The sequence below is a fragment of the Corythoichthys intestinalis genome, chromosome 3 (assembly GCF_030265065.1).
Source record: "Corythoichthys intestinalis isolate RoL2023-P3 chromosome 3, ASM3026506v1, whole genome shotgun sequence".
Taxonomy (NCBI): domain Eukaryota; kingdom Metazoa; phylum Chordata; class Actinopteri; order Syngnathiformes; family Syngnathidae; genus Corythoichthys; species Corythoichthys intestinalis.
In genome coordinates, this window is record NC_080397.1 from 60,690,885 (window position 1) to 60,706,198 (window position 15,314).

General features: G+C 40.6%; 1 protein-coding gene across 1 annotated transcript; it reads right to left on the minus strand.

The window, feature by feature from the left end:
* Positions 1-796: 796 nt before the first annotated feature.
* eif4ebp1 (eukaryotic translation initiation factor 4E binding protein 1) lies at positions 797-15,314 on the minus strand. The gene is made up of 3 exons (XM_057832174.1): positions 14,881-15,314; positions 10,042-10,230; positions 797-1,278 (listed from the first exon to the last, which is right to left on the minus strand). The coding sequence occupies exons 1-3, from the start codon at positions 15,017-15,019 to the stop codon at positions 1,247-1,249; spliced, it is 360 nt and encodes a 119-aa protein (XP_057688157.1). The 5' UTR covers positions 15,020-15,314; the 3' UTR covers positions 797-1,246.

Here is a 15,314-nt window from a genome sequence, read left to right on the forward strand (position 1 = left end):
TTTAAAACTATTTTAAAGATAGATTCAAGTCAATATTTTACCGATTTAGAAGTATTTTAGATAAAAAGTTAATTAGTTTGCTTGGAAGGTTCGTTACAACAGCCTTGCAGGGAAGTGTACTGCTTTAAGATGGCGGCCGTTTACTAACGCCCGCATCTAGCTTTTTGTAGGTGTGCTGCTAACGCTACCGAATCTACATTGCATCTAGTCCTATATAAATGATATCTACCGTAACATTATGTGGATGTACTTTGTAGCAGCTTTTCGGCAGCAGTCAGGTATGTTGTCGTTTTTTTTATCTCGTGGCATGAGTTGAGCTAGAGCCGTGAGTTGAGCATTGGCATTACCCAAGGGGCCGGGTAATGAGAAGCGTGATGTTTAGCTACTCTCGCTCCGCTCCCCATTGACCACGCGGCGCGCTGAGTGTGTTGTACTTCCGCTTTACTTGGCATATTTCAATAATTGGAATTTGGATGTTTGTGAATCGTTCTCGAATCTTCCACGGCCGAATCGCGACTAATCTAAGAATCGGAAATTTTGCACAACTCTACTAATAATGTTATAAATTATATATTGTAGTGCTCGCAAAATAAGAATTAGCACTTTTACTTTTACTGCAAATATTGGCTCCAAAAATCTGTTACCGGGCCCTCTAACTACAAATAATCGGTTCCAAAAAACCAATATCAGTCGATCTCAAAAAGAGATTAATGTAAAATCACAAGCACATAAGAAAGTTGAATTCAATTGCATTTTTTAATCTCAAAAAGAGACTATTGGAAAATCACAAGCACACAAGAAAGTTGAATTCAATTGCATTTTTTAATGTTGTCACTCCCATAAGTTGACAGATCAGATCAAAATGGCATATTGTAGTCCCAATTACTAGATGATCTTGGTCATTTCAATGTATCATCTGAAGAAGTGGAGTGTGCAAAAACAATTGCATATTTTGGGAAAAATTATTGGGAGGTTGGTCTCTTTCATTCCGATTGTCTCACAGCTTACAGTTTGCTTACAGGCTGTTTGTAGTGCACATGATCAAATTATAGCCATTAAAGGAAGGCACACTTGTTTCGAGCCTTAAGGCAGATACATGTTAGATCACAGTTTAGTTCTGTGCTCAAAGACGAAAACATTGAATTACACTGAAATCTCGGCACTGAGACAGCCTTTGGGACAAGATGGTAGTTTCTTCAAAGCCATTTTTCAAAGCATCTTGAGAATACGTTTCACGTGACACTGCTCAGATGTCCATTTCAAACTGTGCATCATCACCTAAAAAACACACAGACACATAACAGTTTAGATTTGTCTGTGAGCCGTTCAATGACACTCATGTGGAACGAATAATATCACATTTGCTTTTGTTATTCCAACATATGGATTCACTTCAACAAAAGTTAAGGGATGAACAACTGGATCACATTCAAAGTAGGAAGACTGAAGCATCTCCACTTTTTTTTGTAATAATTTTTAAATCATTAAAAAAAACTAGGGCTGTCAAAATTATCACGTTAACGGGCGATAATTAATTATTTCAATTAATCACGTTAAAATATTTGACGCAATTAACGCACATGCCCCGCTCAAACAGATTAAAATGACAGCAGTGTCATGTCCACTTGTTACTTGTGTTTTTTGGTGTTTTGTCGCCCTCTGCTGGCGCTAAGGTGCGACTGATTTTATGGGTTTCAGCACCATGAGCAATGTTTAATTATTGACATCAACAATGGCGAGCTACTAGGTTATTTTTTGATTGAAAATTTTACAAATTTTATTAAAACGAAAACATTAAGAGGGGTTTTAATAACATTTCTATAACTTGTACTAACATTTGTCTTTTAAGAACTACAAGTCTTTCTATCCATGGATCGCTTTAACAAAATGTTAATGTTAATAACAATAATAACAATAATTAATTAACAATAAGTAATTAACAATAATTTACAGAAAAATGTCATATTTTATAGATGGTTTGAATTGCGATTAATTACGATGAATTTTTAAGCTGTGATTAACGCGATTAAACATTTTAATCGTTTGACAGCCCTAAAAAAAAATTTAAATCAGGGCTGTCAAAATGATCGCGTTAACGGGCGGTAATTAATTTTTTCAATTAATCACGTTAAAATATTTGACGCAATTAACGCACATGCCCCGCTCAAACAGATTAAAATGACAGCAGTGTAATGTCCTCTTGTTACTTGCTTTTTAGTGTTTGGCGCCCTCTGCTGGCGCTTGGGTCCAAATGATTTTATGGGCTTCAGCACAATGAGTGAGCATGGTGTAATTATTGACAACAATGGCGAGCTACTAGTTTGTTTTTTGATTGAAAATTTTACAAATTTTATTAAAACAAAAACATTAAGAGGGGTTTTAATATAACATTTCTATAACGTTGTTCTTAAAAGATAAATGTTAGTACAAGTTTTTCTATCTATGGATCGCTTTAACAGTTAATGCCATCTTGTTGATTTATTGTTATAATAGACAAATACAGTACTTATGTACAGTATGTTGAATGTACAGTGGGGAGAACAAGTATTTGATACACTGCCAATGGGTTTTCCCATTGTATTTGATACAAATTTTAATCGTTTGACAGCCCTAAAAAAGACATTTAAATTAAGAGTGTTTATTTTTTGGACTTTTATATATGGCGGAAAACACTCAGGTGACTTGAAGTTCTGATGTTCGGCCATTCCTTACTACGCGGCGAAACGTCTACACAATGCTCAGCGCGCTTGCGCACATCGGTTAGAAGCGGCGAGTACTCACTATTTTTGTTTTTATTTAGTTATTTAGAACCTTTTCATTGCCTCAAAGATACTTTTTGCATGTATTACCCTCTCATACTTTTAACCATTGTTTTTTTGTATTAGCTTTGAAGCAGTTGACCACATTAGTCACCTAGCGTATTTAAACCGTCCTTATTTGATATAACTACATTTAAGTATTTTCTGCAGGCATTTTTTTAGTGCATTATCCCTGTATGCATCTAAACAAAACAAGTTTAGAGCGTACGGTAGTACTTTGAGTGTCAAATTCAACTTCTGTAGAACGTTTCGCCAATGTAACAGATTTTGGGAGAACACTGGTCCAAGACCCCCAGTTATCCGCTTATCCATTTTTAAAATACTCCTAAATCGGTAAAATCTTGACTTGAATCTACAGTCCCAGACAAAAGCCTTGTCGCTTATCCGTTTTGTAGAAACATTTGCTAATAACCTGACTTTTAATTATTTACTTGGTTTCAGAAATGGCTCACATGAAAACTAAGAACCTCCCAAATGATGTTGAATGTACAAATATATATTTGTTTCACTGAAAAAAGATTTATCATTTAATGAAGACATACAGGTCAAATTTTGGCAAGACAAAAGTTTTGTCGCCGACAAAGTAGTGTGAAAATTCAACGAAAAAAGTACTTCAAATAGAAAAATATGTTACATAACAGGCAAATTAAGTAGTGGTGCTGTGAGATCCAAATGTAATATTTTGTATGACTTCCATGGGCTTTGGCAAGGAAATCATGATTTTGCCACCACCAAACTTCACTGTTTTGTGGCAAAACGTGGATTTTTCAGATGAATCTTCCATTGAATTACACCACTGTCGCCGCAAATATTGTAGGAGACCTACTGGAGCCCGCATGGATCTGAGATTCACTCAGAAAAAAGTGGTTTGGTGGTGGCAAATCATAGTCTGGGGTTTCATCCAGTATGGAGGTGTGCGAGAGATCTGCAGGGGGGAAGGCAACATAAATAGTCTGAATATCAACAAATTTTAGCTGCCTCTTACATTCCTAACCATAAAAAGGGACTAATTCTGCTGCAGGATGGTGCTCCATCGCATACTTCAATCTCTACCTCAAAGTTCCTCAAGGCAAAGAAGATCAAGATCATCCAGGACTGGCCAGCCTAGTCACCAGACATGAACAGGATGAAAGAGGAAGCACGGAAGACGAAACCCAAGAATGTTGATGAACTCTGGGAGGCATGCAAGACTGCTTTCTTTGATGTTCCTGATGACTTCATCAATAAATTGTATGAATCCTTACCGAAGCCCATGGAAGTCATACAAAATATCAAATTTAGATCTCACAGCAACACTACTTAATTCGCTTATGTTATGTAACATATTTTTGTATTTGAAGTACATTTTTTGTTCAATTTTCATACTACTTCCGTAGGCAACAAAACGTTTGTCTTGCCAAAATTTGACCTTTATGTCTTCATTAAATGATAAAATCTTTTTTCAGTGAAACAAATATATTTTTGTACATTCAACATCATTTGGGAGGGTCTTAGCTTTCATATGAGCCATTTCTGAAACCAATTGAATAATATAAAAGTCAGGTTATTAGAAATTGTTTCAACAAAATGGATAGGTGACAAGATTTTTGTCAGGGAATGTAGATTCAAGTCAAGATCTTGCTGATTTAGGAGTATTTTAGATAAAATGTTACTTAGGAAGGTTCACTACAACAGAGCCTTTCTGAGAAGTCTACTCCTTTAAAATAGCGGTTGTTTACCAACGCCGCTGAGTCTGTCATTTCGCATATAGTTCTATAAGCAAGTCATATCCATGTCATATCCAGGCGTAGATTGTAGGCTGTCGGTTACAGTCAGGAAATATTGGAGCCGCCTAGCATTGCGTTTGCTACAGCGTCAAAACAACGTGTCTCTGACTTTTCTCGCCTCATTCAAACAACGTAGTAACGCACATTGTCTCGTTGCCGAAATGGTGACAAAATCTGAACGGAGAAAAAAAACGTAATGCACGAAAACCGTACATATTTCGAATGCACGGCGTACACATTAGAAGTCAGTGCCCACTTGTACAAATTACGCCGAAACCGTACAACTTGACAGTAGGGCTGTCCCAAACGACTAATTTTCTCCCGATTAGTCAGCCAACTATTTTTACGATTAGTCGACTAATCTAATAATTAAAATAATTTTTTTTTTTTTTTTTTTTAAACTAATTTAGCAATGAAATTTTTGTTGACGCTTATCAATTCACAAAGACATACTGGAACACGTAAATTATTTATTTAAAGAGTATGAAAACGCAAACAGGGTGTGAGACATCAATAGACCGTTATGTGCCAAGATAACAAATATTGATAAAGTTAACAAAAAAATCAATTACATTAATGAGCAATTATCGAAAATAGATCGAAAATGACGAACATTTCCGAAAGTGTTCCGGAAACAGCCGAATGGGGCGGAGACGTCATAACAAGGAAACAAAAGGTCGAGGCAGGTGCCATCGTTGTTTATCGACGAGAGAGTTGCGTTCGTGTTTTATCAAAAAAATCGCTAAAATGGTTCAAACCTTGTCATGCTATGTGCTTTACAAATAGCCATTTGTCGCAATGTAGTACCCATGAGTTCCCGAACGCGAGAAAAAGAGCTGGACTACGCAGACAATGAGTAAAGTTTGTCAGTGCTAAGAGGGCTAATTTAGCAATTTTACAGGGAAACGGGAACCTGATGAGCCATAAGATGTGCCTACAACCTCAAAGAAAACAGAATTTATGCTACTTCCCAATCACTAAAGACCCACGAACTGCGAAGGAGTGAATTCGTGACCCGTATGTGAATAAATCGAGTGATTCGAGCATGTCTGTGGAACAGGAATATCAGTTTGTAGAGATCGCAAATCACGGCGACTTAAACGCACATTTGAGACAACAACTCTACCGAAGTTCTGGATTAAAGTCATTTCGGAATATCCCGACATCGCTTGGAGCGCGCTGAAAACTGTGCTACAATTTCCAACATCGCTAGCTTGATGCTAGCTTCTCTCACTCTCCCATCTCGTCTCAATGAAAACAAACTCAGCCCTGATTCAGCGGGTGAGTTGTATTTTTTTCCCTGCCCTTAACACGACGGGGCTAAAAACAAATGCTATTTTATATTTGCTGTATTTTTCTGCCGCACATTGCCGGTGTTCTGACAAAGTTGGCATGCGCGTAACGTTAAAAAGGACCGCGAATGCGGCGATCCCTAAGTACACACTACAAACTTTCTTTAAAGAAAGGAATATTAACTTACGTTTGCCATGTTTGGCGCACACAACAACTGCACGTAGCCCTCTCACTTAACGACTTCGCCGTGTCGTTAAGCGTTAATTTACGCCATTTCCGTGTTACACGTGTATGTTTGTAATGTAAATAGTTTTTTAGCACCATTGGATAACATTGAGAGTCCAACTGAATATAAAAGGGACACTGGTCCGTGAAAAAAAGACCCAAATCACACCGGTCCGTGGTGCAAAAAAGTTTGGGGACCCCTGCTCTAATCCCATTCATATTTGTGTCGGTTGGCAGAGCGAAACCGATGATAGCATATTAAATGATAATTATTCTATACATTACTTTATTTTGCGGTCACGGTGTATCAGCTTCACAAAAAGAAATGCAAAACAAACCATTCGGTGATTCTGTTGCTGCCGGTGTTTCATCAGTGTGATTGCTCCCCTCAATGATCCTTTCGTTAGGCTGCATTGGCTTTCGTTTGGGCTCAAATTGATAACCCAAAACACCAAAGAAAGGTTCATAACTCTCCTCGTCACCATTAGAAGAATGTTCGTTACGTCGGATTCGTCGCTGCAACTAGAAACGTAATTGTCCGCCATCATCGCCGCCATTCTGTACTAAAGCACTGAGCCGGTTGTTTCCTTGTTTTGATGTCACGCCCACAATCTGCCAGATTTCCGGGATCTCGGGGGCGGGTCTTTTTGGCTTGAAATTGACCCAAATTTCTCTCATTTTCTTGGTGTTGCGATGTGTGTAATTACACGAAGTGACATGATATGAATCCAAAAGGCATTCGTTTATGGATAAATGATGGAATGTTAGCATTTCCCCAGGTGTTGACATACACTTTAAGTACAAATAAACAAGTAAATAACAATAAGAAATCAAAAAATAAACAAGTTCAAATGCTGATAAAATTAACTAGTGCAAAAGAAAGAACAGATTCAGAACACTGACTTCGCCTTTCCAACATGATTCAAAACAATTCTTAAAAAAAAACACCTAGCATTAATATTACATTATAGTATAGTACGATATATAATAGTATTATAATAATTATAATAATTATTCATTGCCAATCAGATTTTTCATAAAGGGTGTCATATTAAAGGTATTCTTAGTGTAGAATCTGAATTTTGAAGTATGTGGGATTAACTCCAGAAATCGCTATTTATATAAAGAATATGACATGCTTTTATTTTGAAATGTTCACCGGAAGTACGTTCGCTAAACCGCTAACTTCAGCTTTACACTTCGCAAAAAAGCACTTTTTGTAATTGAATTTAGTGTCAGTAATAGATTTTTTGGGTCATTTTTTTCGTTTGCAAATGCTCTCAACCAGAATTTTTTCATGTTTGATGTGTCACCTTTTAACCGCAAGTTTGCTTTCACAAGACGACTGGCAATGTTATATAGCAGGCTAAAGTAAGTTGCCTTTTTCCCCCATTCACCTCAGTGTAGCAGTGCTAACGTTACAGTGTTTAATATAGATGTGTTTTCTTACTTTGTATGTCTGAACTTTAATTCTACAGCGTGTTGATAAGAGAAAGGAACTGTTTTTCACCCTGGCACTTACATGCTCATACATTTCTCCGGGGAGAGTTGGGACGGGGCTTTACAGTCCCGGCCCGGCTCCCCCCTGTTTTTAATGCACCACACACCAAGGTTGTGGGATGGTTGGGAACTGTGGGGGGGGGGTACCTCACGGCTGCCTCCTCACCACAGGCCCCACCATCCCTGCACCTTTTTTAAATGCACCACACACATCATACTCCACAGGAGAGCTCGGGCAAAGGGCGGTGGGACGGGCGGCTGGGCAGAAACTCCATGCTGCGGCCCCACTGCCCCAAGCCAAGCTCTCCTATTTTAATGCATACATTGCACTACCCTCCCCTCACACCCCCATCACGGTGCTGGGTGATGGCTGCCAGTCGGGAACCTGGCAGCCACAGTAATAGGGTGGTAGGTGGGTCCCACACTTTTTCTATATGGCGTGGCTCCTGGGGTGTAGCCTCCCCTCTGCCTCGGCTGCCGGCCGCGGGAGTGGGTTGGGGGGTCGGGGCTCCGATCTTGCATCGCCCCGTGGCAGTTCCTGGGCGTTCTCCTGCCTCCGCCTTCCCCACTCTTCTCTGGCTGGGCATCCGCCCTGCGCTCCGTCGCGGGTCGCTGGCTGGGCGCCGGTGTATCAGCGGGGTGTCGCCTGCACCGGCGGGGGACCCTGCCATGCCTGGGGCTTGGTGGGCCGCTGGGGGTCCCGCGGCGTGCCGTGCCGGTTGAGGGGCTGCGGCTGTGGCTCGTGGCCCGGGTGGGCGGGCGGGGGTGGGTGTAGGCGTGGGGTTGGTGATGCGTCCCCTCCTGCCATCCCTGAAGGCCGGTTGATGGGTGCGCGGGTGGCCCGGGGGACCACCCTGGGTCCCAGGGGGGGGGGCCGATGGCTCCTTTTCTGGGCTGCGGGAGGAGGGATGGGCTGCGCATGGCCCCCCATCCCCCCGCCCGCCCTCCTCCCCGGGCTGGCTGGGTGGGGGCCGTGGCCCTGGGTTGGCGCCCGCGCGGCTTCTCCGCCCGTCTGCGTGGCTGTCGCACGCCCGGTGGGGCTTGCGTGCTGCTCGATGTGGTGGAGCATGCTCGGGTTGGGGGTCCCGGTGCCGGGATTGGCGATGCGGCGGCATAGGGTTGGTCGCCAACGGGCTTACACTCATAAGAGATTCACACGATTACTGGGTTCTAGATCACAGAACTGATTTGTGTACACTCTACCCCTTTCAATCACTTAGCTTATAGGCTTATAGACACCCCCACCCTCATTCTCCTCTTTCACTGGCCAACAGGCCCCCACATGGTGTAAACCGGAAATACATCTTGCTGACGATAGCACCAGCATATTAGTAACTAGTTTAGATGTTCAATGTATTTCTTGTTGTTGTTTGTGTATGTTTCTTTTCTTTCTTCTCTTGTATTTCTTTTCTTCTGTCCCCCCATAATCCCTTCCTGTTTGCTGCTTTGTCATAATAAAAAGGTATTTTGAATGATCACAATGGGAGTATGTCAGACTTTAAATGTGAAACATTAAAACTGTTCAGAATCCGGGCACTTAGACTTCCATTCTCTGTGTCAAACAGCTGAACAGGACAGGTTTAATAAAAAAAAAAAAAAAACCAGGAACTGGAGTCTCATATGCCATCAGCACGCAAGCACCAATGTATGCACGCACGCACGTGCGCAGTGATAAAAGGCAGCCGTGAAAATTACCGGCCTCATTTTTATTTGCCGTGCGATAAATGGACTCATTGCATATCGTGACAAGCTTAGCAACTTCAATAAAACATGTCGTTAGTTAGTTAGATGGACTTACAAACTGGGTGACGGCGCTTTAGGTGTTTATTCACGGCCGACTTGCAGCCAAGCTTGGCATTGAACAGACAGGACAAAAGAGTACCCTCCTTTGTTTCTTTGAAATAAGTCAATGTTTTGGACACTCTGTTGCGCTTTTTTTGGCTTTGTGCAGCTTTCCCCGCTTGCATACAGAGCCTCCGACATTCTGAACTTTCCACGCATAGATTTTTTAAACCCTTCTTTAACCATCGACGGGATGTTTTGCTCGTCGACGGATTTACGTCATCGATGACGTTGACTATGTCGACTAGTCGGGACAGCTCTACTTGACAGGTATGAAAACATTAAGCACAGTGGTAACTGTGTAGTCAAGCATTATTATGCTGCTGCACTAACTCGTTCCCTAAATACCATTCGTAACCTTGACTCCAGTAAAAAATAAAATAAATAACACTTGTTAATAATTTATTCAAACAAAAATTACCTGAGCAAATATGATTTTGTATATTTTGTAATGGTGACTTTTCATGTTGTTTTAGATTTTTAGGAGTGGCTATTGTGATGTGTCACTTCCATGACGTCTGAAATGTGTGCGTTTCATACAATCGTATGAAGCTTGGGTCAACTTGAAGACAACATGTATGTTCTCATAGACATACCTGTGGTGTTGCTAGGTGACACACCGCTTCTGTTCAGTAGTTCTCCATCGCTGGCCTTCTTGTCGTTGGTTCCTGCGGAGGGAGGACTCGTCACACCAGGAATGTCTGGAAGACCTTGCGGAGGGGTCTTGGCCAGAGGAGAACTGCGACGCCCCAGCAGGAACTTTCGATCATAGATAATCCTGGTTCCTTTAGAGTGGAAAGACAAATATTTCATTACAAAACAAATACTTTCCAATGCACAAAACTCATCTGATGAGACATAAGCCTGCTTTTAATCCAGCCATCCATCAATTTTCTATAGTACAGCTGCACCTTATCCAAGTTGACTTGAGGTGAAAGCTAGACCACACCCTTTTTACATGAGTAACTATTTGGAAAACAATGTACTTCTTAGAATTGTTTTACCACGCAATACTTTTTACTTTTACCGGAGTGGATTTGTGAAGAAACACTATTCTTACTCCAATACTTTGGGCTACACTACAGTTGTTGCATTTTTCATCTTTATTCAACATATTCACTTTATTTTTGCAAGAGATGCCAACAGTGGCTGTCTCAATTTCACCAATGAGACGTCACAACAATGACCACAGGACTCAATCATCCCATCCACTAGAGGGCACTCATGCTCTTTGGACAGGTGATGTTTCATAGTGTTGTTCTGGTTTGAATTTGACGATTTTTGCTTCATCTTTTTTGGCCTAATACTAGGAGTGTAAGTTAACGGTACAAAAAAAATCTCGGTTCGGTACGTACCTCAGTTTTGAGGCCACGGTTCGGTTAATTTTCGGTACAGTAAGAAAACAAAATGCAAAATAAAAATGTGCTAGTTGTTTTTTTACACACTTTTGTGCTTTCAACAATAGGAACAGTAGCCTATACAAAGCTAGAATTCCACTCAAAAAGTAGCTGGTATTTAAATATAATAATCCAACAACAATTTGCCTTTCAGACACCGCGTATTGGTCAGCTTTCTTTCTGAAAGAAAGAAGAAAAACGAAGTCCTGTGCTAAAGAGAAAAGCAATCCCAATGACAAAGATTTTAACATGTATTTTACAAATGAAATGCATCAATGATTTTTTTTTTCCTTCTTATGAACGGTTTTCAAAAGTTTTATTGGTGGGTTTTCTCAAATTAAACCGCCACACAGAAATTAATAAATTTAATTGTGTAAGCAGGATCTGTGTATTATTCTTATTATTTAATTACAGGTGTTTTAGCTCGTTTTAATTTATTTTATTTAAATGGGCTATTATTTATTTTATTATGTGTTTGAATTTTATGTGATGTAGTATTCATTTATATTGTATATTTTATGTTGTATAATTTTAGTTCCTATGTGAATATTAGTTCCTACTTGTTTTGTTATGGTAGGAGGGTTTTGTATTGAACACGGGGCCGTTATTATTAGAGGTGTGCAAAATTTCCGATTCTTAGATTATTCGCGATTCGGCCGTGGAAGATTCGAGAACGATTCACAAACATCCAAATTCCGATTATTGAAATATGCGAAGCGGAAGTACACAACTCTCAGCGCGCCGCGCGGTCTTCGGGACGGAACGGAGCGAGAGTCGCTAAACATCATGCTTCCAATTACCCGGCCCCTCGGGTAATGCCAATGCTCAACTCACGGCTCTAGCTCAACTCATGCAACGAGATAAAAAAACACAACAACATACCTGACTGCTGCCGAAAAGCTGCAACAAAGTCCATCCATATAATGTTACGGTAGATATCATTTATATAGGACTAGATGCTATATAAATTTGGTAGTGTTAGCAGCACATCTACAAAAAGCTAGATGCGGGCGTTATAAACGGCCGCCATCTTAAAGCAGTACACTTCCCTGCAAGGCTGTTGTAGCGAACCTTCCAAGCAAACCTAATTAACTTTTTATCTAAAATACTCCTAAATCGGTAAAATATTGTCTTGAATCTATCTTTAAAATAGTTTTAAAACTTTCACATGTCGAAAGTAGACAAAAGGGAAATTATGGAATAACGGGAGCAATTTTAACAAATTTAACGGTTGATTCACAACATTAAATTAATTGAATGTAGTTTAAAGCTGCTGACACAGAATGGGGACTGGAGTTTTTTTATTTAATGTTATTTTTGTATATTTGTTTACTGCTATGTTATCTTGATACTGAAATAGTGTGGTTTAGCCTCAGAGTATTTTTGAACAATTTTGGAACTAATGTACAAAACATTTAAAAAAAAAAAAAAAAGGAGGGGGGTGCATCAATAATCGTTTTGTAATCGAATCGGAGCCTCTGAATCGTAATCGTAATCGAATCGTTAGGTGCCCAAAGATTCCCAGCTCTAGTTATTATAGCAGAGAAGACAACTGTAAATCAACAAAGACAAGTCAACTGTCCCCTGATCTACCACTCAAGAAATCTGATGGACTCAAAAAGTGGGTTACGATTGCGTATTAGTTTGAAAATCGACCGGATCCACCGTATTTTTACACAAGTGACTTCCGGTCTGCTAGCTAGAAGTATTGACGCATTAGGGCCGCGTCTCGCCTCAAATAATAAACTCTGCCATTCTTTTCATGTGCATCGCGTTGAGCCGCTTCTGGGACGCGTCTAACTCGCGGCCGCACTGCGACCGGTGTGAATTGGCTGACTGACTTTAACGGCCGCGTTTCACTGCGTTCTCGCGGCGGCCACGTTGTCGCGCCGTTGACGTTTCTTACTGTCCTACCGTGTTAGTCCTCATTATAGTAGAGAAGACGGGAGTAAATATAATCTACACAAAGAAACTGTAACCCGATCGACTCACAGCCTCGAAAAGTAAGCGTTACATTACGTCAGAAACTCGTTCGGTACGCCTCCGTTCCGAATCGAGCACCAAGTACCGAAACGGTTCAATACGAATACATGTACCGTTACACCCTTACCTAATATGGTCATGTAATAGGTTATAGTACAGTATAGACCCTACTCACCTACGTCACAAAATGATGTGTCGCTGTATCCGGCCGCCAAATTGTCCGTATTTTTTAGACCTATTCTCATTGTTTTCAATTAGTCGTGCAAGTTATAGAGCAATTCATGGAAGCCCCGGTGTTATCTGACGCCGTAAACTCATTGGATGCGTTGCATAAAAGGCGTTATGTGGAAAAGATTCAGTTTATCCATTCGCCAGATCCATATTTGATGCCTAAATCGATGTTTTTCGACCCGCCGTCTTCGCCTGACCCTGATATTTACAGCTATCTTGTCCACACAAAATCAGCCTATTCTCACGAAAGTTTGAAAAACTTTTAAGAGCTTGGAGGCTTATAAATGCTACGTTGCTGGTTGGGTGAAACAGGTCCTCGTACACGAAAATTCGGCAGGAATCTTGTGCTCGGTAAGGTGAGTTAGGAAATTTTCAATACAAAATCTTTTGTTCTTGCTAACATCCACTGTCAAGTCTAATGTATTTCATGTCATTTGTCAATAGAGGTAGGGCTTTTAATGTTTATATGGTTTAGCGATAGCACTCTCACTACATACATACGTGTATGTTGTCGGCGATTAGCCTAGCAATGATCTTAATTGTGGTTGTCAGCCCAAAACCCTCTAAATATATATTAAATGCATCTTACCAGATATAAAATGACTACTACATAATCTGTGGTAATCGTTTGGAGCCCAGTTTTCTCGTCGAATTGCAGCAGCCCATCTTGCTCTCTCCTCTCCGGGTCTCTCGGAATCCGGTAGAACTTCAAGTCTCTCCGTCTATCTTCTCTGTTATTGCAACCGACCGCCACACACGCCTTCACCATTTTGATTATTAATGTTAACGAGCAGAAAAACACGCCGTAAATAGGAGGAATGTACGTAGCCGTAACAGGTAAACACGATGTGTTGACGGACAATTGGGCGGCACCAGTCAGGAGGGCGGAGTTGTGACGTCACGTGGGTAGGGTCTATACCAGGCAAGCACATTTGTAGTTTTTTTGTGTGGCAGGTTTCCTGCCACCCTCCTCAAAGTTAATTAGTGCCGGTGAAAGCGATACAGACTCCTTCAAGATATAAAAGAGGTTTCATTCAACTTGTTGTTAGTCGACTTCTTCTCATAAATGAAAATATTCTATAAAGGTTGAAAAGTTACCTAGTGTTGCTTTAAGTCAGGAAATAAAATATAACTTGAAAAAATGCCAAAAACAACTTAATTTGTGAAGGTAAGAGAAAAAAGTGACGTTTATCCAATAAATCGTTCAATAAATCGGCCGATTAATCGATTGTTAAAAAAAAAAAAAAAAAAAAAGTTGCAGACCTACTGTTCGGGAATGCTTTACTTCTGAGTGATACAGAATATGTACTTTAACTGGGCCCTTTGAGTCAGATTAATTTCTTCACACATTTATGCCACTTGATAGGCATTTCTAAAAATCTAAATCATCAGGAACAGCATGACAATCAATGTATTTTATGGACCAGGACGCCAAATACTCCTCATTCATTACTTTCACATTCCTAGCAGAAAACTTTAAAATCCTTTGACTTTTTCTTTTATTTTTATCATTTTTACTATTTCCGGTTTTCAGACCGCTGCTCGTCTACTTGACTAGTGTACACATAGAAGACAGACCACATCTTTTTTTTCCGCAAGTAAAAATACAATAATGCTGAAATAGTTTTAAGTTTTCCTGCTCAATTACTACTTTTTCCCCCCTCTTCGCAATAAACAAGTCAACCTTCTTCAAATTTAGCAGCAAGCTATAGCATATAGCTTGTGACAGGACGCGCAGTTTAGCATGCTTTAGCCAAACAATTGTCTCAAATAAACACTGTTCGGTCACGGGGAGCTCAAATAATGCGGAATAAATGTACGTACCACCAGGGGTGGTGCTGAAAGGGGTGCCCCCGGGAGTAGTGGAGTAATCTTGGGGCATGTGGTCGGCGTCGTGGATGGCGACCCTCCTGCAGTTTGACGGGATGTTCGTCGCATTGCTCGTCTGGCAGTCGGTGGACATAGTCTCCAGATAACACGTTTCAACCTAGACTAAACAGCTAACTATAAACTATCTGCTTTAGCGCAAGCACACCAAGACAGTCGAGCGTTCACCACCACGCAGCGTCTCGGATTGTCGCATAAACACTAATAAATACCTGATATCCTTAAGTGCAAATAATTGGAATGTGTATAAAAAGTGTCACATTTCAGCAGGCACGCAAACATAGACGGCAGTTCAGGTTCTTTGTTGAAAGGACCTGAAGTCCTGAACACGTCCCTCCACTTGCACGCATACACACACAAGCAAAGCAGAG